Source organism: Exophiala xenobiotica (genome assembly GCF_000835505.1).
Source record: "Exophiala xenobiotica strain CBS 118157 unplaced genomic scaffold supercont1.1, whole genome shotgun sequence".
Lineage (NCBI taxonomy): Eukaryota > Fungi > Ascomycota > Eurotiomycetes > Chaetothyriales > Herpotrichiellaceae > Exophiala > Exophiala xenobiotica.
This window is the reverse complement of record NW_013562494.1, coordinates 989,575-1,011,767: the sequence shown is the minus strand read 5'-3', so window position 1 is coordinate 1,011,767 and position 22,193 is coordinate 989,575. Positions and strand designations below refer to the sequence as shown.

General features: G+C 51.3%; 8 protein-coding genes across 8 annotated transcripts; 2 read left to right on the top strand and 6 right to left on the bottom strand.

Moving 5' to 3' along the window:
* Nucleotides 1-150: 150 nt before the first annotated feature.
* On the bottom strand, nt 151-666 carry PV05_00402 (uncharacterized protein; the record flags this gene model as incomplete). The annotated part of the gene is made up of 2 exons (XM_013465293.1): nt 151-265; nt 305-666. The coding sequence occupies 2 exons, from the start codon at nt 664-666 to the stop codon at nt 151-153; spliced, it is 477 nt and encodes a 158-aa protein (XP_013320747.1).
* A 1,126-nt stretch (nt 667-1,792) lies between these two features.
* PV05_00401 (uncharacterized protein) lies at nt 1,793-3,366 on the bottom strand (the record flags this gene model as incomplete). The annotated part of the gene is made up of 4 exons (XM_013465292.1): nt 1,793-2,468; nt 2,517-2,612; nt 2,661-2,780; nt 2,835-3,366. The coding sequence occupies 4 exons, from the start codon at nt 3,364-3,366 to the stop codon at nt 2,254-2,256; spliced, it is 963 nt and encodes a 320-aa protein (XP_013320746.1). The 3' UTR covers nt 1,793-2,253.
* A 654-nt stretch (nt 3,367-4,020) lies between these two features.
* PV05_00400 (uncharacterized protein) lies at nt 4,021-5,875 on the top strand (the record flags this gene model as incomplete). The annotated part of the gene is made up of 4 exons (XM_013465291.1): nt 4,021-4,271; nt 4,318-4,878; nt 4,979-5,411; nt 5,483-5,875. 4 exons carry the CDS (start codon nt 4,021-4,023, stop codon nt 5,873-5,875), a joined length of 1,638 nt encoding a protein of 545 aa, XP_013320745.1.
* Nucleotides 5,876-7,780: 1,905 nt separating this feature from the next.
* On the bottom strand, nt 7,781-8,688 carry PV05_00399 (uncharacterized protein; the record flags this gene model as incomplete). Its single annotated transcript, XM_013465290.1, has 2 exons — nt 7,781-8,150; nt 8,294-8,688. The coding sequence occupies 2 exons, from the start codon at nt 8,686-8,688 to the stop codon at nt 8,003-8,005; spliced, it is 543 nt and encodes a 180-aa protein (XP_013320744.1). The 3' UTR covers nt 7,781-8,002.
* Nucleotides 8,689-8,777: 89 nt separating this feature from the next.
* On the bottom strand, nt 8,778-11,270 carry PV05_00398 (uncharacterized protein). Its single transcript, XM_013465289.1, has 2 exons — nt 10,469-11,270; nt 8,778-10,411 (listed from the first exon to the last, which is right to left on the bottom strand). The coding sequence occupies exons 1-2, from the start codon at nt 10,882-10,884 to the stop codon at nt 9,301-9,303; spliced, it is 1,527 nt and encodes a 508-aa protein (XP_013320743.1). The 5' UTR covers nt 10,885-11,270; the 3' UTR covers nt 8,778-9,300.
* A 1,586-nt stretch (nt 11,271-12,856) lies between these two features.
* PV05_00397 (uncharacterized protein) lies at nt 12,857-14,965 on the bottom strand. Its single transcript, XM_013465288.1, has 7 exons — nt 14,463-14,965; nt 14,315-14,340; nt 14,202-14,241; nt 13,942-14,142; nt 13,381-13,857; nt 13,240-13,328; nt 12,857-13,177 (listed from the first exon to the last, which is right to left on the bottom strand). The coding sequence occupies exons 1-7, from the start codon at nt 14,584-14,586 to the stop codon at nt 12,974-12,976; spliced, it is 1,161 nt and encodes a 386-aa protein (XP_013320742.1). The 5' UTR covers nt 14,587-14,965; the 3' UTR covers nt 12,857-12,973.
* Nucleotides 14,966-15,380: 415 nt separating this feature from the next.
* Nucleotides 15,381-17,907, bottom strand: PV05_00396 (uncharacterized protein). Its single transcript, XM_013465287.1, has 3 exons — nt 17,479-17,907; nt 16,919-17,428; nt 15,381-16,871 (listed from the first exon to the last, which is right to left on the bottom strand). The coding sequence occupies exons 1-3, from the start codon at nt 17,710-17,712 to the stop codon at nt 15,957-15,959; spliced, it is 1,659 nt and encodes a 552-aa protein (XP_013320741.1). The 5' UTR covers nt 17,713-17,907; the 3' UTR covers nt 15,381-15,956.
* A 167-nt stretch (nt 17,908-18,074) lies between these two features.
* PV05_00395 (uncharacterized protein) lies at nt 18,075-20,706 on the top strand. Its single transcript, XM_013465286.1, has one exon. The coding sequence runs from the start codon at nt 18,170-18,172 to the stop codon at nt 20,105-20,107; it is 1,938 nt and encodes a 645-aa protein (XP_013320740.1). The 5' UTR covers nt 18,075-18,169; the 3' UTR covers nt 20,108-20,706.
* Nucleotides 20,707-22,193: the final 1,487 nt, after the last annotated feature.

Genomic DNA, 22,193 nt, shown 5'->3' with positions numbered 1-22,193 from the left:
TTTAACTTCCGTTGGGTCATGTGCTTCGGCCAGACACTGAAATGCAGCAAATACCCGGCACTGAGGAAGCATCTATACAACGAAATCGGAATCGGCACGTCCCGAGCATTCTCAGGAATTCGCCTCGCGGAGGCCTCGTCGCGTCGTTCGTCAAGTCACGGGCAGTTCAGGTGCTGATAATGAATGGACATTGCCAATTCTTTCGACCTCTTTTGCAAGGGTGTCTTTTGGGAGGATCTCATTGAGAGATTCTGCCGCGACTCGTCTGCATGCGGCTGGTTTAAGGTAGCCGATCGCTACTTACAACTGCACAAAGGGATTGTCTATAGAGCTGTTGTTCTCTCCTCCAAAATGGATGTGATGTCGTCCTCGATTTCCAGATGTGAAAGTTCCCTGGAGTGGCACGAACTCGGCAAGCATCATATGATGACCAAATACCTTCAACACCAGCTTCTCACCCTTCTCGAAAGCTATTGCCGTTGGCCAAAATCCAATTTCTAGCTTGACGATCGTCCCCTTGGCGACAGGTTCGACGGCCGAATGACTTGGAATAGGACGATACGGCTTGCTAAGCTTCTCGTCTAACCTTCGGTGACTGGCACGCAGAATACCCGTTGGGCCAAGATATTTCAGCGGATTGATGGACGGAACGTCTTGCGGGGCCATGCCAAGTCATGTTCCTTGCAGGAAACGAAGAGGGTCGCTTTGGAGTACCCGACGAGGTACGACGTTTCAGTAAAAGTATACTCGAAACGTATTTCCTCAGGATCGCAATCAGCCTGCAATGCTTGGGTGTCGGACTGGTAGCTGTATGTTCCATGATCAACGGGCTTCTCGGGGGACAGCTCAGATGTGCCTTGCAGGTACAGTGTTTGGTGCTTTGTAGATGGCAGGGGCCATTCGGGCACAGGAAGGTTGACGGTTACAGGCTGTCATCGTCAGCGTGTGCTATTCAAAGATCAGGAGGTCTTCGCTGTTACCTGATTGAAATGGATAATGGAAAGTCTGATCCCCGGCGTATCCTCCCAGCCATTATCTATCCCCTTGGAATAATGATCGAAGAACTTCTTCAATCCAGCCTAGCACCCCTCGCTGTACAGGTCGAACCATTCTTGACTGGTATGGACACGAAGCCTATAGCACGGCAAATGTGAGCTCAGGCGCATGCCAGGCACAGAGGACTCGTTGCATGACAACTGGGACACGTACCACTTGGGACATTTGGATTCCTCGTATGCCCTGAATGAGCCAAGAGTATGCAGGCCAGTCGAAAAGCTGGCCAAGATATACGCGGGAACAGAAATGCGGTCCATTTTCGCTCGCTTATCTTCCCAGTAAGCGTTCCATGTAGGGTATCGACGCAACATCGCGATGAGATCTTCCTGCTGTCCTTGGCCTGCGAAAGTTCAGCAAATCCAGGGGCAACATAAAGGACACAAGGCGTCCAAGGGGTATTCTTCACCGAGCATAGTACCGCTTATAAAGCGATGAAACGGTTCCGCAGGAACACCACCTCTACCCAGAGTCTCACGATCTATGTCGCCTGCACCCTCCAATGGTGCGATACATTTCAGGTGAGGCGGCTGCTCAGCAGCAATGAACCACTGGGACATGGCGAGCCAGGAGTTGCCCACCAGTGCAACACTGCCGTTGCACCAAGGCAAGTGGGCGATGTGCTCGACTGCATCGTATCCATCACGATCATCGGTCATTGCTCTTATTTGTAAGGAAAATTGCACCTCCCATATGATGACCGACTGACGTCGCCTAGTGTGCTGCTTGATTGTTGATCCCTCAGCTGAGTTTAATTCACGTATCGACGCGCCAGTGGAAAAAGAACTTGTCATGCTTCAAAACATCGTCGACGGGGACTATGAACGTCGCTTGGAGAATGTTAACGTTGACTCTAAAAGGTCCGGACCATGAAGCAGATTCTTTCACCGAGAAGAAGTGGCAGGATCTCCAACGGCTTAGCACCAGACCAGGAGCTGTCGCGCCTTGCTCGAAGAAGACCGCTTTTCACAAGTAGGGAGTACCATGGACTACAGTAAATAGTCATATAAAGCCCCCAGGAGGAGCCGGAAAAGGAGACTTCTTGGTCGTGGTCTCACCGAAACTATTGCACATACCACATGTACATCGTCCATAAGTGAAATCGCCGTCTTTGAATCTGTAGCCTTGAACCAATGAACCACTAGTCACAAGAGCTAGTGACCAGTGGTTCGTATTCGTGTCTCACGGCTCATCGTTCTGTCAGTAGCTGGTGCCATATCGCTGGCGCAAGTGGTCTTCAGCCCTGATGGGCGCGTACAGTGGTTGCTCTCCTGGTCTCAAGCAAGTTGGGATGCATTCGATCATCTGGTCCAACAGGCCTTCGTTGAAGAAGGCCACAGAATATCGGTCCTTGCTGGATACAGGTGAGATGACTCGGTGCAACGTCGAGGTGTACATGTTGTTTGTCCATCTCTCTGAGGAATGGCTTAGTTACACTCGGCTGTGGGACCGGGGCTACTCACCCATCATATCTCCCATATTAACGACGAACGCGTCCTTGACTGGTGTGACACTATGCCACGATTGTGTGGGTTTGTGAAACACTTCAAGTCCACCGACTGTAAAGCAAATCAGCGAATACCGTGCATAGGGCACGAGTGACATACTTTCGTCTTGGAGAAGGAGCGTCAGGGCTCCAAAATCGGTATGCGCGCCAATTCCTCGAGTTCTTTGAGCCGTCTCGGAAGTTGTTGGTGGATAGCGATGAGCTCGGCACATTGAAATTGCTGTTCACGCCCTGATCAGTTCCAGTGCCAAAGCTGCATAGTGAGTCATCCTACAGTCTCTGCTGCCCACGAAATTGTCAAAGTATTCCTCATCCAAGTCTAGGCTTAATGCCATCAACCTAAACATTGTCTTGCTAAGCTCAAGGACTTGATCGAAGTAGGTCGTAAAGACCTCACGAAAACCAGGCATTGTCTCCTCGCTTGGCCATTGGTTGGGCCCTTGGAGAAATCGTGCGTCTGCCGAAAGTTCTGGACCGATCATAAAGCCCTCCTTTTGATCGGAAAATGCAGGCTCCAGCCTCTGCTCACCAACACTCTCGTAGCCTCGCAGGCATTTCGACTGGCCCCTGTGAAGTGCTTTCTTTGCTGTTGCGGGCAGAGCGAAGAACTCGGAAAGTTTCACAAGCAATTGTGTTCGCAAATCTGAAGATATTTTGTGCCCTATGATTTGGAAGAATCCTGGAGATTGGCACGCGGATCGAAGTTCATTGGCAACTTTTGCGACTTGGGCCTTGTCGCCCCTGAGATAGCCCGAAATGTCTATTACCGGGACCTCGACTCTGATGGATTCAGGTAGGGACCCCATACTCAATATCGCTTGTGGTAGCCCGATCTTTGAGGCAGTCAACTGTGGCGGGCTGCCCCGGATATCAACAAAAGCTGTGGAGTTTTTGCATCGCTCTGGCACCAGCTCGTCGTCTAGTCCAACTGACCGAACAAGTCTTGTGGACAACCAGCGATGGTCGCTAGCTCGACCCGGATTTCGGCGCCTTCTGGCCTAAGCCGCCAACATCGAAGTTAGGTTCGTAGGAAGACAAAAGCGTTTGAAACTGATAAGCAGGTAAGAGCTACACTAACAGAGATCCCGATGGGCTAGGCTACTCGATTCCCTACAGGAATGAAAGGCTGCCTGTCCTTATCTACGACGAATGGTTCAACATTTGAGTTCGTACATATCTCTCGGCTTTTTTCTATATCTTCTTGTTTTATCTTCCAAGCCTGGATCAAAACCGCGTCCGAGGCCAATGGAATCTTTGCGAAGAATTGTGGAGCATACTTTCTCGCTGCGTCCAAGTGATAGCTGAACTCCGTGCACAGGATGCACCAGACTTCTTCTTGGCTAGCCGTCCAGACCGTGCCATGACTGACGAGCATAAGATGTCGGCCTTCAACGAAAATAGCAAATGCAGCTTCCTCTTGGTGTTCTCTTGCTCTGTCTACGGCTGCGCTGCAAGAAACAATGCCATCTCTCCGTCTGGACCATGTCCGCGAAGAAGCGAAGAAGAAGAAGCACATCAATGGCTGGGTTCTTGAAAAGCAGGAATCCAGTTGGGCTCCTGCTGGAACATGGTCCAACATTGACTTGGACGTGACGCCAGTCGAGAGGCGGACATGGACGAGCTGGACCATCTTTGGATACTGGTTCAGCGACATCATCAGCATTCAGAGCTGGCAGACCGGCAGTACCATCTTAGCTCTTGGACTGACTTGGTTGGTATTCAGTCCGCCTAGAAGGTTCTTTATTGACGGTAACCAGGCGCGAGGCTATATTCGCTATTGTCTTTGGCTCATTCGTGATGGGCGTGCCGATGGCGTTGAACGGCTACACTGGGGCTAAGACTCACGCTCCGTTCCCAATTCTGGCTCGAGGATCATTTGGATACCATCTGGCGAAATTTCCAGTCATCGTTCGCTTTATCACCGCGCTCTTCTGGCATTCCATCACCAACTTTCTCGCTGTTGGACCGACGATACAGGTTATCAGGGCAGTTTGGCCTTCGTTCCGCACATTTCCAAATAGTATTCCTGCATCTGCGGGCATCACCAGTCAGCAGATGATCGCGTACTTCGTCGTATGGACCGTTCAGTTCCCCATCCTGCTGATTCCACCACACCGGATGAAATGGCTCTTCTTCGTGAAAGTGGTCCTGTGTATAGGCACGATCGTCGGAATGGCAATCTGGACTTGCACACGTAGCGGCGGCAGCGGGAACATCTGGGATCAGCAAGCTACTGTGGCAGGATCGACTAAGTCCTGGCTGATCATGTGGTCCCTGAACAGCTGTACAGCCTCGTGGAGTACGGTTGGAGTGAACATGTAAGTCTTGACAGCCTCTGATCCAAGGCCGAGAAGTGCTGCGTGTCAAAGGACAATGTTGCCGTTCCGTGTGCTAGCTACTGATGCTGATGCCTTCCAGACCCGACTTTACTCGATACCTTAGCAAGCCGAAATCCGCACTGACGCAGGCCATCTTCTTTCCTATGATTGCCAGCTGGGTGGCTATCATTGGTGTTGTGGTGGCGTCGGCCTCATACATGATATACCACGAATACGTCTGGGACCCGATCGCCATCATTGACTCCTGGGACGGACCAGCTGGACGCGCTGCTGCTTTCTTTGCCGGTTTGTCCTGGGTCATTGCTCAGATCTGTGTCAATATGTCTGCGACCGTGATCTCTGGCGCAAATGATCTGGCGAATCTATTCCCGAAATGGATCAACATCCGGCGTGGTGCGATTGTCATCACAATCATTGGTGGTTGGGCTATGGTTCCTTGGAAGATCTTGCACAGCGCAAGTTCGCTGCTGAGTTTCATGAATAATCTGGGCATCTTTCTTGCTCCTACAATGGTGAGTCCACAACGCCTGCAATTTTTCCACTTTCAGACCGGAGCAGTGTTGCTGATGCGAACGGGGCAAAGGGCATTCAAGTCGCCGACTTTTTCGTCGTCAAGAGGCAGCATCTCGACATCCCGGCTTTGTACCAGCCGCACGGCCGCTACCGATATTATGGAGGCGTCAACTGGCGCGCATTGGTGGCGTTGCTTGTGTCGATTGTTCCTGCGTTGCCGGGTCTGGCGAATAGCGTGAATCCGAATGTGCCAATTGGCGGCGCGATTTACCTTGTGCAGTTCAATTGGTACTACGGTATCGTGGTCGCTTTTGGAGCGTATGCTGGGCTCAGTCTAGTCTGGCCTGCGAAGGAGTCCCTTGTGCCATGCATGATTGAGTCGTGTGAGCATGCTGAAGAGGAGCAGGCGGGTTTCGAGAAGGAGCGTGTAGTGACTACGACTACTACAGCTGAGAAAGACTGAGAGCAGACGAAGGCACTACTCATTGGCCAGGACTCGTTCTGATCCTCGTTTCATCGGACATGCTGCACGGAACCCTTGATAAGGCCAACCCCGGCACTGACGAGCCAAGGCTACTGCATCTTGGTGTTGGTATACCATACAGGAGGCGCCAATGCATTTAGATAGAAGACTCGGAGTCACTGTGATCATGCTGAACTTGTTCTTCAATTTCGTATTTTTCTCTTCGTGACTTTGGGTCTTTCCTCATACTTCCAATTCCCTTGTGATACACTGACAATCCCCCGTACTCCCACATTCACACCGTCATACAACAATTAGCTGCTTGATTCGTACACAGGATCGAGATTCTTTTCTGGCTTTCATTCATGTGGCCTTTTCGATGTCAAATACAATGCTTGTCACAAAACAAGCATCGTACGCGGATCCCGTGATTTTCCCCAGCCCATGCGCTGACGCCGTCTGGGTCTCATTGCAAGCAGTAAAAGCCCCTTAATTCTCGTTCCTGCGACGTTGTTCGATTTTCATATTTTGCATAGCTGTTTGTTGCTGTTGCACACTCTGCTGCGCTTTTCCGTTGCGCTTTTCCTTCCATTTTTCATTCCATGGTTTCCTTTCCGTCGCTTTTCCCTGTTTCCCGCTCTTTTCCCTTTCTTTTTCCCTTTTTCTTTTCGTTCTGATGATGGGTCAAGTGTTTGACCTGCAATATTGCGTCCCATTTCGAAGCCGGTTATACCTGAGCACGCATCTCCGATAGCCCCAATATTGTCGAAGACATTTGGAAGAGAACTCTGTGGTTGGACAGCGATGAGCAGCGGCGAGCAAAGATGCCAGAGCTTTGTTGAGGTTGGGAGATTCACAGACTGCTACGTCTAATGAACCAGTTAGGCACAACGCTCATGAAAGGGAAACAACCAGGTTGCACTTACATCTTTCTCGTAGTCAATCGAGGTGCTGCTGCCGCTGTTGCCCAGTGACTTCGCGTTAGGTTGCAAGCTCTGGTCAAGTGTGAACCAGGTCGAGTTCCATCTCAATTCATCATGATGTCATGAATTCTTTCTTCGCTTTGATTCCCGAATGTTCTTCCGGTTGTCTGACTAGACATGCCTAGGAAAGTGATTCCGCACGAGCCTATCAGATTCCTTCTTCCTCTCATCTCATTCACAGTGACGGGTTTTCCGAGAGCTTCAGTAGTTCGCTGGAGGTGGTCATCTTGGACACCTTCGCCACATTCTTTCTGAGTGAGGTCGTGGTGAGAGTAAAATCAAACTAGCCCCGGTACGACCGCATAATGATTGGATTGGAATCTTGTGACTGATTGATGACTGACAAACAGCGAGGATAGTCCCATTGTCTGAAGATGACTGCCCAAGACCTCAGGCTCTTCGAAGAGTCCCAAGGTTTCCGGATGTCCTGGCTGAAAGGTGGACAGTTTCATGCTTGCCTCGTTGCGGCCGGTGAGGAGCATACTGACAGAGGCAGTCGGGAAGCCGAATCATCACAACTGCTCTGCAGCATGGAAGAGACAGCACATCAATGAAGTGGCCGAAACTTGAGGAAGAGGAACAATTCGCGAGAGAGAACTGAGGGCTTATGAGGTGGTTGAAGAATCTCTTGGCAACGGGCAAGGCTGCCTCTCAGCCTCGTGTCACCTTGCCAGATAAGGTACCTTATGTGTACGAAGGCGGTATCAACAAGTATTTCCATCGATATGAGCAAGCGATGATTCGGATAGGTTCCGTGTACGAATGGATGCTCATCGAAGTCAGTGTTAGGTTGAGCACGGTACTATATTCTGCGTCTTCCAATCCCTCATGGACTTGAACCTGCGAGATCAAGTGTGAGAAAGCAGCGGAGGCATGACTGCGCCGGGGCTAGCCAGGAAGCACGAGAGCAGAAAGATGGAGAGTTTCGAACAGCTGTCATTCTATCGGAACGAAGAACGACACCTCAGCCCAGTCAGTGCAAGCCTTATCCTTTACACCTTCGTCGGCCTCACACAATCTGTGACGAATGCTCAGATATCCACACAGAAGTGTTCAGTACAACTTCAACCCGACCCGTCGCCTCATGCACATATCTGACTACTTCTTCTTTCCAGTCCTTAACAGCGTACGGATCCTGTCTGGGTCACTTCTTGCTCGCCTCAAGCCCTATGTATACCACGACAGCCGCTGCTGCCGAGATAAACGGCGCCACAATGTCCAGAAACCACAGCCACTGGAAATACAGCATGCCCCAACGTCTCTTGTCAAGATCGATCGTCCCATTGTCTCTTCTGAAAGGGTACTTCTTCAAGGTGAACACGCAGCCCTGCACGACCCAGTAATGGCCAAAGGAAAGCACGGCGACGATGATTCCGGGATATTTGGCAGGCCACATGGAGTGATCGAAGTTAGAAAGAAAGCCACGAAGGCGCACAGTTCGGCCATGGCTAGGATGAACGCGACGCCAAGGATGTACTCAGCCACATTAAGGTCGACATCTTCCTTGTTTGGAGTCTGAGTTGCAGGTGCTGCTGTCCGTCCGGCCAGTGCATCTGAGGTGCCTGTAGACACAGTCGGCTCGGTATTCGTCGAAGCATTTCTCATGGTGGCATTGTGCGTGCTTTCAGCAGCTCGAGACTCGATGTTGTCTTCGCGTTCGCGCCTTGAGCGGTAAGAGGGCGGTCGCGAGTTCGAGTCCATCTCATGAGACTGAGCTTCGTCGTCAGTTTTCGAAAGACTCAAGTTGAGTTGGCTGGGGAGACTGTTTCTTGGATATCTGTCACGAAAGGCAGATACGTGGAAGCCTCGAGCATAAAGAATTCGAGTCATGAGGTGTAGCGAGAGGAGTCTCAAAGTAACTTGCTTCGTGGCAGAAAGAAAAGCACGAGCCGACGGGGAGACTCAAGTCTTATAAAGGTGGAGGATATAAGACCTCAGCAAACTTTGGGCTCTGGCAAGTGTCCATTGTATGGATGAACCAAGAATTTTGCTGGGTGGACCACCATGATCGCCAACTATAATGGCTGCTCAAGGGTGCTCTGGCAAGGCAGACTGATGAGGGAGAAAGGGTCTTGCCAGAGTATAATCATTAGAGAGAGAAAAGGGAGCCGGAAAAGTATCGAAATTTGGTTGTTCAATCAATCCTTAAAATGATGAACGTGGCTCCATACCTAGAGCCGGGGTATCATGAGAATGCTGTATGTGCTGCCGTTTTTGCGACCTCGATCTTCCCAAAATCTTCCCAAGTATATGTGAAACGCCTTGCTGTATGCCACGTGCCATATGACCAAAGTCTCGCAAGACTTATCATTTCATATTCGCCTGCCACGCTGGATGGGACTATTTCCCACGCTCATAAGAACTCGTGCCGCCATTCTTGATCTCGTTGCATATTCATAACCTCGTATATTTGCGGTCAAAGCTTCCAAGGCAGACGGCTGTTTAGGCTGACCAAAATCGCCAAGGTCCACTGAACCACGATGATTTTCGGTCCCAATTCCAGGTGCCTTGGGTGGCGGACCGCAGATCATCCACGTTCAGATAGTCCACACCTTCTTGATAGAGAACACGCCAAAGGTAGTTTCTCATGCCCCTCGGCCAGCTGGGTACGCCCCAGTATCTGACTTTCAGGCCGCGCCTATGCGCCCCATCGATCTGTTTGCGGATCTTCTCGATTTGAGTGGAAGAAAGTTTGCCCCGCCATGGCCAACCAATACTGCTCTTGAAATTCACCGAGGCGTAATACGAGTTGGAAGGAGAGTAGATGGCTGCATCTGATGGAGCGGCGCCTGAGCGGCCTTGGCCTTGGTTGGTGACTCCGCGCTTATCCAGACCATGAAATTCATCGGCGGTGACGCGAGGGTGAGGGATGGCAGGCGTCTTGGGGTCCAGTTTCTCGAGGACATTCAATGGTGCGTCGAAAAACATGTCTCGATACTGTGAGCTGGCCACCACATTCATGTAGGGCGCATTTCCGGTAACTACAACAGTGATCGGCCCTTCGATCGTGTCGGTTCCGTTGAAATATGTAAGGTAATTTTTTTGTCGGAGCGGTCCTAGCTGGTCAGCAACGTATGGCCAGATAGCTGCGCCATCGTTCTTGAAGTCGATCAAAAGGACAAGCGTCTGGGCGGGTTTCGTGTCGAAAACACCGCTTCGAGGGCTTTCGACAGAGGGATGAAACGAGGTTATCGGGTTTTGCTGATCCAAGATCTTCACCAAAGGATCAATGTAGAGGCTGCGAAGAGTTCGTTGGGGAGAGAGGGAAGCACTCGTGTGGCCCACATATAACTCTTCACCATATAACCAGACATCAGCTTCAACTCCGCTGCAGCCAGCTTTCAGTGCCGAGAAGAGAGGTTCTTTGCGCCAATAGTCATTGTGAGAATGACAAGCAACGGGATGAATGTCAGCTGAGAAGTCTGTAGGCCATTGGCTTAGTTCGGGTGAAACGTCGCTTGCTGGCTTCCATCCATCAAGCTCATCGGCAGCCTCGTTGGGGAGGAAGGAAAAGAGGACACCGCATGCTAGGGCTATGAATTCGACCAGACCACTGCGAAGAATATTAGAACACAACAATATCTGACCGATACAAAGAAGGACTGCTTACAGCAACATGAGCGAAAATGCCAGCAAGCGAAGGACCCTCCGCAGTGGGGTGCTCAGGACAGATTTCTCAACGATGTGCTCTTTATGTGCCACCGAATAACTCCGACCAAAACAGCGACTTAATGAAGGTATTCTTTCTGTCCAGCGCCATCTGGAAGGAAATTGAGTGCTGACAAGGTCAAAGGTATCGTCCGATGCAGAAAGAGAAGTAACAGTGACTGAGGGTGATTTATCGGTGTCGGGTCTGGCGGCAGATGTGTCATTGAGTGCTCCATTTTCCAGGTCCGCACAGGCGACGAAAGCCTGTTCCTGCGTCAAGAACGGTACACGTTCCGAGTCGGGAGATAGTTCGTGGTTTCGAGATGAATTTTGCTCACTGCGGAAGGGCCGGATACCTGCGGAGGGAAAATGAGGCATTGTCTGGTGAGCCTCGAGGCTGCAAAAAGCCCGAGCACGGATTGGAGAGGGGTGTCTCGTTACTTAAAGATCCAGCCAGGGACCAGGATCATACGAGTAGTGGGAGCGTGGGATGGTGGGATTCGATGGAGGATGGAGCCACCTGCAAGATCGGAGAGCCGAGGTGTCTGACCCGCACAGGCTAGAAGGATGGGAGGATGGGAGGATGCGATGGATCTTGAGGCGGAGGAGGGGTCGCGGCAAGGTATCTCTGTATCCCAAAGTAGGTCGCGCAGGTGGTTGAAGGTATCGACTTTTTGGTGTGAAGGTGATGGTGGTGACAGTGAATCTACGGCATTGGTGGCATGTATCGACTTTTTGAGGGTGATTTTTTCAATAGCCTCGAGATGGTCCTTGTCGAAGATGACTTTGGTGGTTGCCAGGCTAGATATAGATAGTATTGCAGCCGTGCACCCAAGTCTGTGTCTAGGCAGTAGACGAAACTGTCTACCAACCTTCTGCCACAGATCTGTCACCCATCTTTCCCACATGTCTGTCACCGTCTGTCGCAATTGGATCGAGGACATTTTACTACTACGAGTTACGCAAACTCCGAGTCTTCCCCTACAGTGCTACCACGGTATAGCACACCCATCATTGGAATCACCAAAATCTTGGCAGTTGGTCCATGAAGTAAAGGCCAGCTGATAGATCGACCACATCTTCGTCGTGCTTCAACCAATCCCTCTCCCCCGTGGTTTAGATCATCTGGAATCTCAGCTCTCGAGATTCGGCTAGCTGCGTACTACGAGCACGTACAGTACGAGTAACTTGGTTCCTTCCCTTCCCCAACTATTCTGGCTCACCTCCATCAGCCTCCCTGATCCATCGAGGCGCGACGTGTGCGCCACTGTCATTCCTTTGCTCCTTTCCCCGAAGAGCCTCAAGGCCCATGCATCAGTTTTGATTCACACGGGAGCACTAATGAACCCAAAGACAACGCCTCAAATCCTTCAGGGCTTGGTTTAGGCTTTGCATTGGTGGATTTTGACAACAGGGTCGTAGGCTCTGAATCCATGCCCGTGCGCATCCCCAATCTGGCTCTCGAAAGCTGTTGAAAATGGTCTCGAATGTGCGGGCAAACCCGGCACTCACTTACGGATAGAGACTCCGCCTATTACTCGTGGGACGATATTGTCCGCCAATTCGTCCCAACTCATTCAGCGCATGACAGCGACCTGTGGACAAAGCCACTCAAGCAACCGAATAGCCTGGTGATCCTCCAGGGACTCGTCTTAGCCATGGAACACGCAATGTTGAGGTTATAACCATGATCTGCACCAAGAGACTGTTCTGCGAATCGCATATTTGCTTGATCACACGTGCTTGTCATTGGCTGGACCAGAACGACTCGTGGATATGGTCGATCTGTATGCTCGATACTCTACTGGCAGCTACACGACGAATGGCAAGGCGGCGAGATGCCCGTGCGCACGCCGTGCCTTCTTAGCCACTCTAGAAAAACAACGAGACAGCACTCAGATAGTCAGCACCTCCAAGCATACCGACCTCATGACCAGAACGAAGCCATCACAATGCATATCCCTACCATGGTACTGTGTGTGATATGAGGGGGTTCAGAGCTTCGAACTTACTTCGCTGAAGCGGCGTGTCTCACGCCAGTGCCATCGGCTGCTAGCCAGACGACAGCACCAGTGAGTACGTTATCAAGCGCATCTAGAGGATGGAAGTGCTCGAGTGTCCCCATCCTATGTCTTCAACTCACCCGATCCAGCTGCCTCGAGCCAAAGACGATATGTGCCATATCAGCCTCGTCAGCCTCACTAGCCTGGACTTGCCCTACAAAGCAGTGAGAGCCTCTTCTCACGTACTCATTTTCTCTATCAAGTCTCGCCCCCTCCAGGAGCCAAGTCGGACACATCGGCCAATACAATGCACAAGGGTCAATATACATTTTGCCATACAATTATTGCAAACATATTGACAGGTTCCATCGCTTGATCATCATCCACTATGAGATAATCCTGCTTTCTGGACGATTCATAACCCTACATCCTGACCTTCCCTTCCTCCATCACAGTTCACAAATTTACAAAGGTCCATTAGGATGGATCAACACCTTGGTATATCCCTCGATCCTCTTATCAAACTTATCATATGCCATTTCAGCATCGTCGATTCCAATCTCGTGGCTGACCACGAACGATGGTTTCGCTCGGCCCGAGATGATCAAGTCGCGCAAGTACCTGTTGTATTGCTTGACATTGCACTGGCCTGTTGCCAGCGAGAGACCCTGTATCAATGTTAGCCAATATCACTCTTCCACCGTTTTCTGGTTCTGAGATGGTTTCCTACCTTCTCAAACAGCTTTCCGAAGCTGACACTGATCATTCCTTTCCCGCTCGCCTCATCCGGCGCACCAGGATCGGTTGGCACGTACAATCCTGTCGTCCATGGTCAATTTCTCAGCTTCTCCCTTTTGCATATCGAACTTACCAGGAATACCCAACCCACCACACGGCCTGGTCGCTTTAATCATGTTCTCCAGAATGATATTGGGCTGCTCTTTTTTGCCTCCGGTGTCAACAGCCTGATACCCCACGGCATCCACAGCGCGATCGACCATCCCACCGTTCTTCTCGATGATCTGGTCCGCCGCATCGCCCTTGCTGAAATCGATCGGAATACACCCAATCCTCTCCGCAGCTGCCAAACGTTCGGGCACTCTGTCTACACAGAACACTTTAGCCGCCCCCCTCAGCACGGCAGAGTACGCAGCCATCAACCCCACAGGTCCCGCACCCCAGACAGCGATGCTCTCGCCAGGCTTGAACCCGCTGAGAGTCACGCCATGCCAGCCTGTCGGGAAAATGTCCGCCAACAGGATGAAGTCGCTCTCATGTTCAGTGCCAGGCGGGAGCTTCAAGGCGTTGAAGTCAGCGTACGGGATGCGGATGTATTGAGCTTGACCGCCTGTGCGCCATCACCATATGTTGTCAGCAACCCCCGACCACGACCTCGACCAGCCGATGAAGGCTGGGTAGGTGGGTGACTTACCTCGATAAGGACCCATGGCCACGTAGCCATAGGCACCACCTGCAAAACCCGGATTGACACCCGTGCAGAAGGCGGTCTTGCCTTCCTCGCAGTTGCGACAACGTCCATCAGCGACGTTGAACGGCATAACGACACGGTCGCCTTTGTTCAGCAAAGTGACGCCGGCGCCGACTTCCTCGACAATGCCCATGTTCTCATGGCCTTTCATAACCATATGATCAGCATATTGTGCCTAACCGACACCCATGGCGCCTACCTACCGAAGGTAATGCCAGCCTGAGCGCCAGTTCGTCCTTCGTACTGCAATACGTTAGCCTTTCCGAGTCTTCCTTCCGAAGGCCCGGAAGGCTTCCAATGCTGTGGAATAACTCACCATGTGTAAATCGGAGCCACATATCGCTATTCGACACATTGGTCCTTGTCAGCCAACACCATCTTCGTATGCTTTGCGTCACTGTCCGAGAACAGGATGGGCTGCAATGACAACGACACCGACACCATCGTCTTTCCGTCTGACTTACCAGCCGTGGTCACCTTGACGATGACATCGTCCGGATGTTCAATCGCGGGCTTGGGCACATCTTCGACCTTGACCTTGAACGCCCCCTGGTAATTCACCGCCTTCATCGTTTGTGTGGTAGACATGTTTTTGAGTCGTAGTCGTAGTCGTAGTGATTGTTCCACTGCACTTCACTTCGCTGTTTCGTCCAACTAACCTTTTAGATTAGTTTGATTAATGCCTGACTGATTTGGTGTACTGTGTACGCTAGTTGCAATTTGACCAGGGAATGATTTAGCAAAGGGAAAAGAAAAGCAATCAGGTAACATCCCAATTCTCGGCATGGGTACCTCAGCTGAATTATATACCCTTTTCTCACTCACCCTCACTCACCCTGCTCGATCTGGGTCGATTTCCTTCCCTCGTGCATAATCTCGGGGCTCCATCGTGGTGCGGAGGTGCCCAGTCGTTGTTGCTGAATCGCTACATAGCCAAGCGGGCACGCGGGACTTCAGGAAAAAACCCTCGTCATCCATCGAGCATTTACCACTGATACGGATGTGCTCACCCCATATTTGCGGGGTAACGATGGTACGAGCGAGTAAAAGGCACCTGGCACTCGACCAGCAGACAACAAGAGGAGAAGCACCGAAACACGAAGGGCTGATCCCTCAAGCCCCTCAGCATTGTCGAACGGCCACACGACATATCGGCAAATGTGAAATCGCGCTCTTACTGGTCAGAAAGCCCCGCGACTGCGAATGTATCATGCATGGTCCCAGAAAAACTTCATACGGGAGTACCGGTCGAAGGCCTGCTTACTCTGGCTTCAGTTCCCGAACTTTCCTCTGGTCTAGACCACTTGTTGGAGATGTTTCGACACACAAAGCTTACCAAGTTCGGGATCAAAAGAGCGACGTGCAGCGATCATGAGACAACCTGGGGGTCTAAATTGCTGGCATTGGGACTAGAAAGCATTCGACGTACATTGGCTTCAGCGTTGTCAAAGTAAAGGAGTTCTCTCGAGACTATCCTGCCTGGTGTTCGCTTATCTCATGCTCCTCTTCTCCTCTTCCCTCCTTCGACACAAGACCGAGCATAAAAGCTTTGAAATCCTTCGCCGAAAACAACGCCTCTATCGCATGCTGTGTCAGGTGTCGGGCTATGTCGAATGTCTGAAAGGGGTATACATGATGGTGCATCTGTTTGTGGTCGTAGGTGATTCTTGTAATCGTACTGAATTGTCCGAGGGGTGCTTGGGTTCGGTTTTGAGCGGGGTGAGGGTGTTGAATGGTTGAAGATGGAAATTCCGGTGCTAGGATGAGGGTTTGTTCGAGTCGGGCAGCACTGCACAACCTGGGGCTGTGCTTGAACGCTCGTCAATGTTGAGTGACCTTCAATTGTGCTCTGCATTATCGAGGCTATGCCAGATGGGACAAACATGTCACACATGACACGGACGGATCGTTGCGAGTGACAGACTGCCCATTGATGACGGTTTTCACAAGTCCATTGCCTACATGTCCATGGAGTCATTCCCGTTGGCGAAGTTGAACTGTCCCTGAGGTTGGTTCGTGCCGAGTGTGAAGCCAGTGGCATTGGCTTGTGGTGCCAATTCCTCAATATCAGCCCCAGCGTCCTCTTCATCCGAGAAATACCGCTCTATAATATTGTAGGCCTTCATGTAGATCTCTTCGTTGGCATTGTTTTGGCAATCATGGATCTTCTCCATACCACCCGCCTCTTCAATGAACAAAGCATATCGGTTGACTTGTGCCTCGGGGGCTCGAGCATCAGCAGCCTCTTTGTCCATTTCTCCCACCTTGAGGATATTCTCCAGTCCGTCCAAAGCCACCTGGATGATCTTGTTATCAGGGCAGGCGAGCAAGTCACAAAGCGGCTTGATGCAGCCTTGAGAGACGAGGTATCTGATCTGATCTGGTTTTTGCAGACCGCCAGAGGTAGCATTCGAGATAGCCCAGCAGGCCTCCTTTCGAGTCTTGAAATCTCCATTAGAGAGCAGGTGAATCAAAGGAGGGATGATACCGGCGTCCACAACGGCCTGGATCTGGGTCGAGTTGCCTGCGGTAATGTTCGAAATTGTCCAACATGCTTCCTTGCGGATCCCGTCTTTCTGAGAACTGAGTAGAGATAGCAGCGCAGGAAGAGCGCCGCAGTTGATTATGACCTGTGTTTGGACATCGTCGCCGGTAACAATATTACCAACAGAACGAAGGGCCGGCGTTTGGACCGATGTAGACGCATGCATAAGGAGTTCAACAAGTCGTCGAGGGATGCCTGCTTCAATGACCGCCTGGATCTTATCGTTGGAACCGTCAGAGAGGTAGGAGATAGCCCAGCAGGCGTCGATCAGAACTTCGTCGTCAAGCATGTAGACGAGCTTGGACAACACGGGGAGGGCGGGTTGGATCTGCGGCCTGTCAGTACAATGTTTGAGACCTAATTCGACCTACTTACCGTGTTCCAGTCTGGTTGAGGGGTCTTGCCACGACAAAAGTTGCTCAAAGTCCACGTAGCGTTTCGAAGCATGCTCAGTTTGCGGCCATCGGCAATGAGGTTGAGAAGAGGCTTCAGAGCGCCCTGACTGAGCACATAGTCACGGCATGCAGGACTGTCACCAGCAATATTGCCCAGAGCCCACACTGCTTGTTCACGAACATCTGGCTCAGGGCTGCTCAGGAGTTCAACAAAGATGGGTACTGCGCCCGCTTCGATGACCACTTGTGTTTGTGCTGCAGATCCAGAGGCAATGTTTGTCAAAGCCCATGCCGCTTCAAATTGGACGAGAGTGTGAGGAGAGCGGAGGAACTCGACAAAGCGGCTGACGACGCCGGTCTCGATGACTTTTTCGATGGGAGGGTTGCGTTCTTTCGAGAGGAGTTTTCGGAATTTTGTGGTCGCTTGAATTTGGAGGTCGATCTGATCTGAGAAGACTCCTCGTACCATTTCTGGCAGTTCCGTGCTCAACTGCAAAATTTGTTAGAACAGAAGTCTAAAGTGCAGACTGTCACCCTTACCTCGCTCTCAATGTTACCCGCCTCATCGTCGCTATCCTGGTCTGCGAGCCCACCAATGCCGATCTCTCCATTACCACGTTGAACTCCTCTCCGCTTGGCCAAATTCTCCTCTCTCTTTTGACGACGAATTTCAACCTGTTGTTCCTCACGTCGACGGCGTAGTTCATCTGGCTTGAAACTGCCCTTTGCCTTGAACTGGGTACGGCGATGTTCGGGGATGTATCTTTCCGCCATGATGAATGACGTCTCAGGGATAGCCAAAGGTCAAATGGCGGTTTGCAGTCCGGTCAAAAATCAGTTCGCCTCAAGCAGTGCGGATGAGAATAACCCTGAAGTGTCAACAATTGATGTTTATCTGCGGAGACTGACAGAGATGAAAATGCGCCCAGTGCGGGTAGTGGGCAAATTAATGAAGTGCAGGTCGCAAGGACGCAGTGGCTGCTTTTGCGGCATGCCACTTGCTCAGATCTGAGTCTTGAAGATTCGCTTGGCGGTCACTAGTGCTCACGTGATCTCGCGTCAGACGCGTTTGGCTGGCGTTTAGTAGACGACCGTCTCGCGTCAAACGGCCAGCTTCAGGCACCACTGCCCATCCTGTCGAGTCACTGCCGAAAAGTACACAGATGCGTTTGCTATTTCATGGTATTCTCCCCTCAATGTGAAATTCAGTTCGACACATACGTTTGACAAGATGGAGCCCAGTCCGGTCCCGCCAAATTTCATCACTCTGTCCGAGGCTCTGAGCAAAGCCGGCACCTACCAACAGTACAATGTCATTGGCGTATGCGTCGACTATTTTGATCCTACCATAACCAGCACAAAAGAACACATGATCACATTCACCCTACATGATCCTTGGTGGACGGAGCGTCCTGGCATGAGATTTCGTTTCTTCTCCAAGACAGAAAAGCTGTTGCCAAAAGTTGGAAACCAGGGTGATGTTGTTATTCTTCGAAACGTCAAGACTGTCAATGTGAAAGGACGGCTCCTAGGAATCTCAAATTCTGCCTCGAATTGGCTTGTTCTTCCGTCCTCCGCATTGCGAGAGGTAGAGTCCTCCCAGGATCTTCAGACAAAAGCAGAATGGTACGGAAAAGGGATTCCTAAGCACTACCCTCAGACGGCTCTTCCAAATGAGGCTGAGCTCAAGTATGCCAAATACATTGCAGCCTTGGAGGATCCAATGAGTTGGGGCCAACTGCCTCCCACGACACGGCCACAAATGAAAGCAATAATGGAGAACAGCGGTGGCCAGGCACCCGTTTCAGCTGACAAGTTCAGTCTGATACAGGACCTTCGGCCGAACAAGTACTTCGACATCTTTGGAGAAGTGCGTAAGATACACTTTGACAAGAACTTCCCCAAAACTGAGATCTTTCTAACCGAATACACTTCGCGGGAGGCCTTGTACAACTACACCTCTCAGAGCAGTGCAGATGGCCTTGACGGTGATGAATACGGGTATCTCGAAGATCAGCCGAAGTCGCAGTGGCCAGGTCCTTGGGGGCGGATGACAATTAGTGTCATGCTTTATGAGCCCCATTCCAGCAAGGCGAGGGAGATCATTGGACCAGGGTGTCTTGTATTTCTCCGCAATGTCCATATCAAGATGGACAAAAATGGCACGAAGCTTGAAGGGATCTGCCACACAGATACGTACGACCCCACTGTGGTGAACGTCGAGGTCATCAAGCCACACAAAGACGATGAACGAGCAAGATCGCTCATCTCAAGAAAACAGCAGTATGCGAAACAGGCTAAAGCAGAAGGCAAACTATTCTACTGGTCCCCACACGACATGCCGAAGAAGAGAAAGGCCGACGAAATCGATGAGGTTGAGGAAGTTCAGAGGAGCAAACCAGGGAAGAACCGAAAACGGAAAAAGAAGGAAAGCAGAATGAAAGGCGGCATAACCCGACAGGAAGCCCGAGCAGGCGTCGATGACACCAACGTTGAAAGCAAGTCGAACACCAATGTTCGATGCAACTCATACGAAGTCCCTCGTAAGTCCATCGTCGATATCCTTGACATCACTTCTCTCGAACGCAAGACTCCCCAGGGCAGTCTGTATAGACTTCCATTCCAGAACTGCAAGTACAAGTCTCATGTGCGAGTTGTGGACTTCTTTCCCGACAATATTGCAGATTTTGCCGTTCCTCGAAACACCGAAATGGACCTATTATCGGACGAGGAGGACGATGAAGACCTTTCCAGTATTGATCTAACCCAGGACCACGGAGACAGGATAGGATGGGAATGGCGATTTTTCCTGCTTGTGGAGGATGCTCGGCAACCCACAGCTCCAGGTGAGCGGCCTACACAAATGGAACTTTTGGTGGCCGACACCGATGGAGATTTTCTCTTGAACATGACCGCCTGCAACCTGCGGGACAATAAGCACGCCCAACAGCTTGCGGCACTGAAAGAGAAGTTGTTTCTGCTCTGGGGCAATCTTCAAGAGAAGAAAGAAGAATCGAGCACAACTGAAGCTTTGAGTGTCAAGCCGAGCGCGAGACCTTTTGAGTGCCTCATCAAGGAGTACGGCGTGCCTGTCCGTAATTCTGACGAGCAAGTGAAGGGCACCTCAGACTATGACAGGGTGTTTCGCCTATTTGGAACCGCCATCTGAAAGGGATGCTCCTCTCGCGAGATGATTTTGCACAATCACCGTCTGTTGGTCTCATCCAAAGTACGTCTCTTGTCTGTCAGTCTTTCAAAGAAGGGATGTCACCTTGGAGTGTGATGGAACGTCCATGTTCTTGGCATATCCATTCTGAAAAGAAATCCTCCGGGAAAAATCATTGTAAAAGCCCAACAACGAACTACGGCTTCTCATAACGGTTCAAGGCACACGGGGATCGAAGATCGGAGACCGGTCTGCTGCCCCGGTTCTGTTGAGTAGGGCACTGCAGGGGTACGCGACCCCAACACGTCTGCAGTGTTGGTGGCATCGATCGTCTTGAAGAATCACACCTTGGGAGCCCTCATACTCCACTCGTTCCAGGCGTGCAACATAGGGAGACTGACTCGACCTTTGGGAATTGGGCAAACCGTGAGCAAGTATCCGTGCAACCTGCACCGAGATGTGACCGCTAGATCCCCCCATAGGTGGCTCAGGGGATGGGAAGATCCGGTCGACAAGGGGAAACTGATTGCTGACCAAGTGTGATGTTCTGTGGCGATGCGGCTCAAGACGCAGCTTGTGTCACTATCACAGTGACACCTACCGCTAGCGACTGTAGTCAAAGCGGCCAATGGGTCCGGGGCCGCTGTTAAAGAATCAGTTGATAATCGGTCTCAACAACAAATACGATACCGTGGAGCAGCGATTTCCAAAAGGGGAAGGACGAACGCAAACGGAGCCCGCCGGCTTGCTGGACCGGTGCGCCACAAAAGTGATCCTTGCCAATTCTTGCAGAAATGGAAGCAAAGAATAGGAATATTCCGCCGGCTCAATGCAGGACAAGATTAAGTACCGTGCTCAAATTGACGGTCTGAAAATGCGGAATCTTGGTACGGAATGTATGTAGTAGTGATCACCACATGGTGACCTACCAACCACAATGACAAATTCCGTTCGCATTCCTCGTATTGCGCAAACGAATAGACTGAGATGTCTCCGTAGGCTATGCAGAATAGTCAGCAGAGAAGGCCAGCCTACACATGCTTGTCGCCAGCCAGCAGGGCACGGGTTTGCCAGCGGACAGCTGCAACGTTAAATACGAGAGTCTGGGGCATGCAGGTTAAACCCGATATTGCGCGGCGTTGCAGTGACCGCGCTGGATTGGTCGTACTTTCTCATGCCAGGGGGAAATCCTTGACCTCTAGCCGTGGAGACTGGAAGCCTCCAGGAGCTCAAGTATTCCCAACAACTATCGAGTGTCGGAGCTCGCAGAAATGCACGTGGACTGAACCTCTGGAGATCAAGGACTACTGCAACGTCCTGCATCTGTAGAATCTTGAGCCGCTGTTCTGAGAAGAAGACGAGCAGCATGTGATTGGCTCTCGATGAGAGAGGCACGTTCATCGACACGAGGGCTTACAAGGACGCTACGCTCGCCGCTGCACCAAGGACACCGTTCTGCCGATCCTCGTGGTCCTGCGCTTTCGAGATGTTGTGGATGTCTTTCATTCGTGGGGATGAGAGCGACTCCATGGAGACGGTATCGCACAAACTGGTGCGAGTGTGAAGCGTCTTTCCGAATTACGCCCGTTCTCCTCGAACAGGGGAATGCAAGGGATCATTAGAAAACTGTCACAGCAAGTCCTTCTCCAGCCTTATGCAGGTGGAGTCTTTGTTGGACGTTTTTAGGCGTTGGACGAGGACCCTCAGGACCGTCAGTGGGCCTCCTTGGCCTCACTAGCATGGACCCCGTCGATGTTGCGCATCGTTGCCAATACCCGCCTTGCCGCCAATTGATAGCGATAAGCCCCTCCATGAAGTGCCCGTCCCACCCCTCCACACCCTCTTTCCCCCCCGAAAAACGGTCCTGCTAAGGTAAGCTATTGCGAATCGTATCCTCGTACCATTCGTGACCATTGCACGCAGCAGGCGCATGATTCTTGACAGGTGGTGCCATTCCGAGGCTCTGGGACGTCAAATCGATGCTTGCGCGCATGAACACGCGGCCAACGAGGCCGGCCGCAGGAGATAGGCAGTGCGTGGCAATACCCTCATCCCAAGTGCTTCCCTTCTCACCTGTAAGATGACGCGT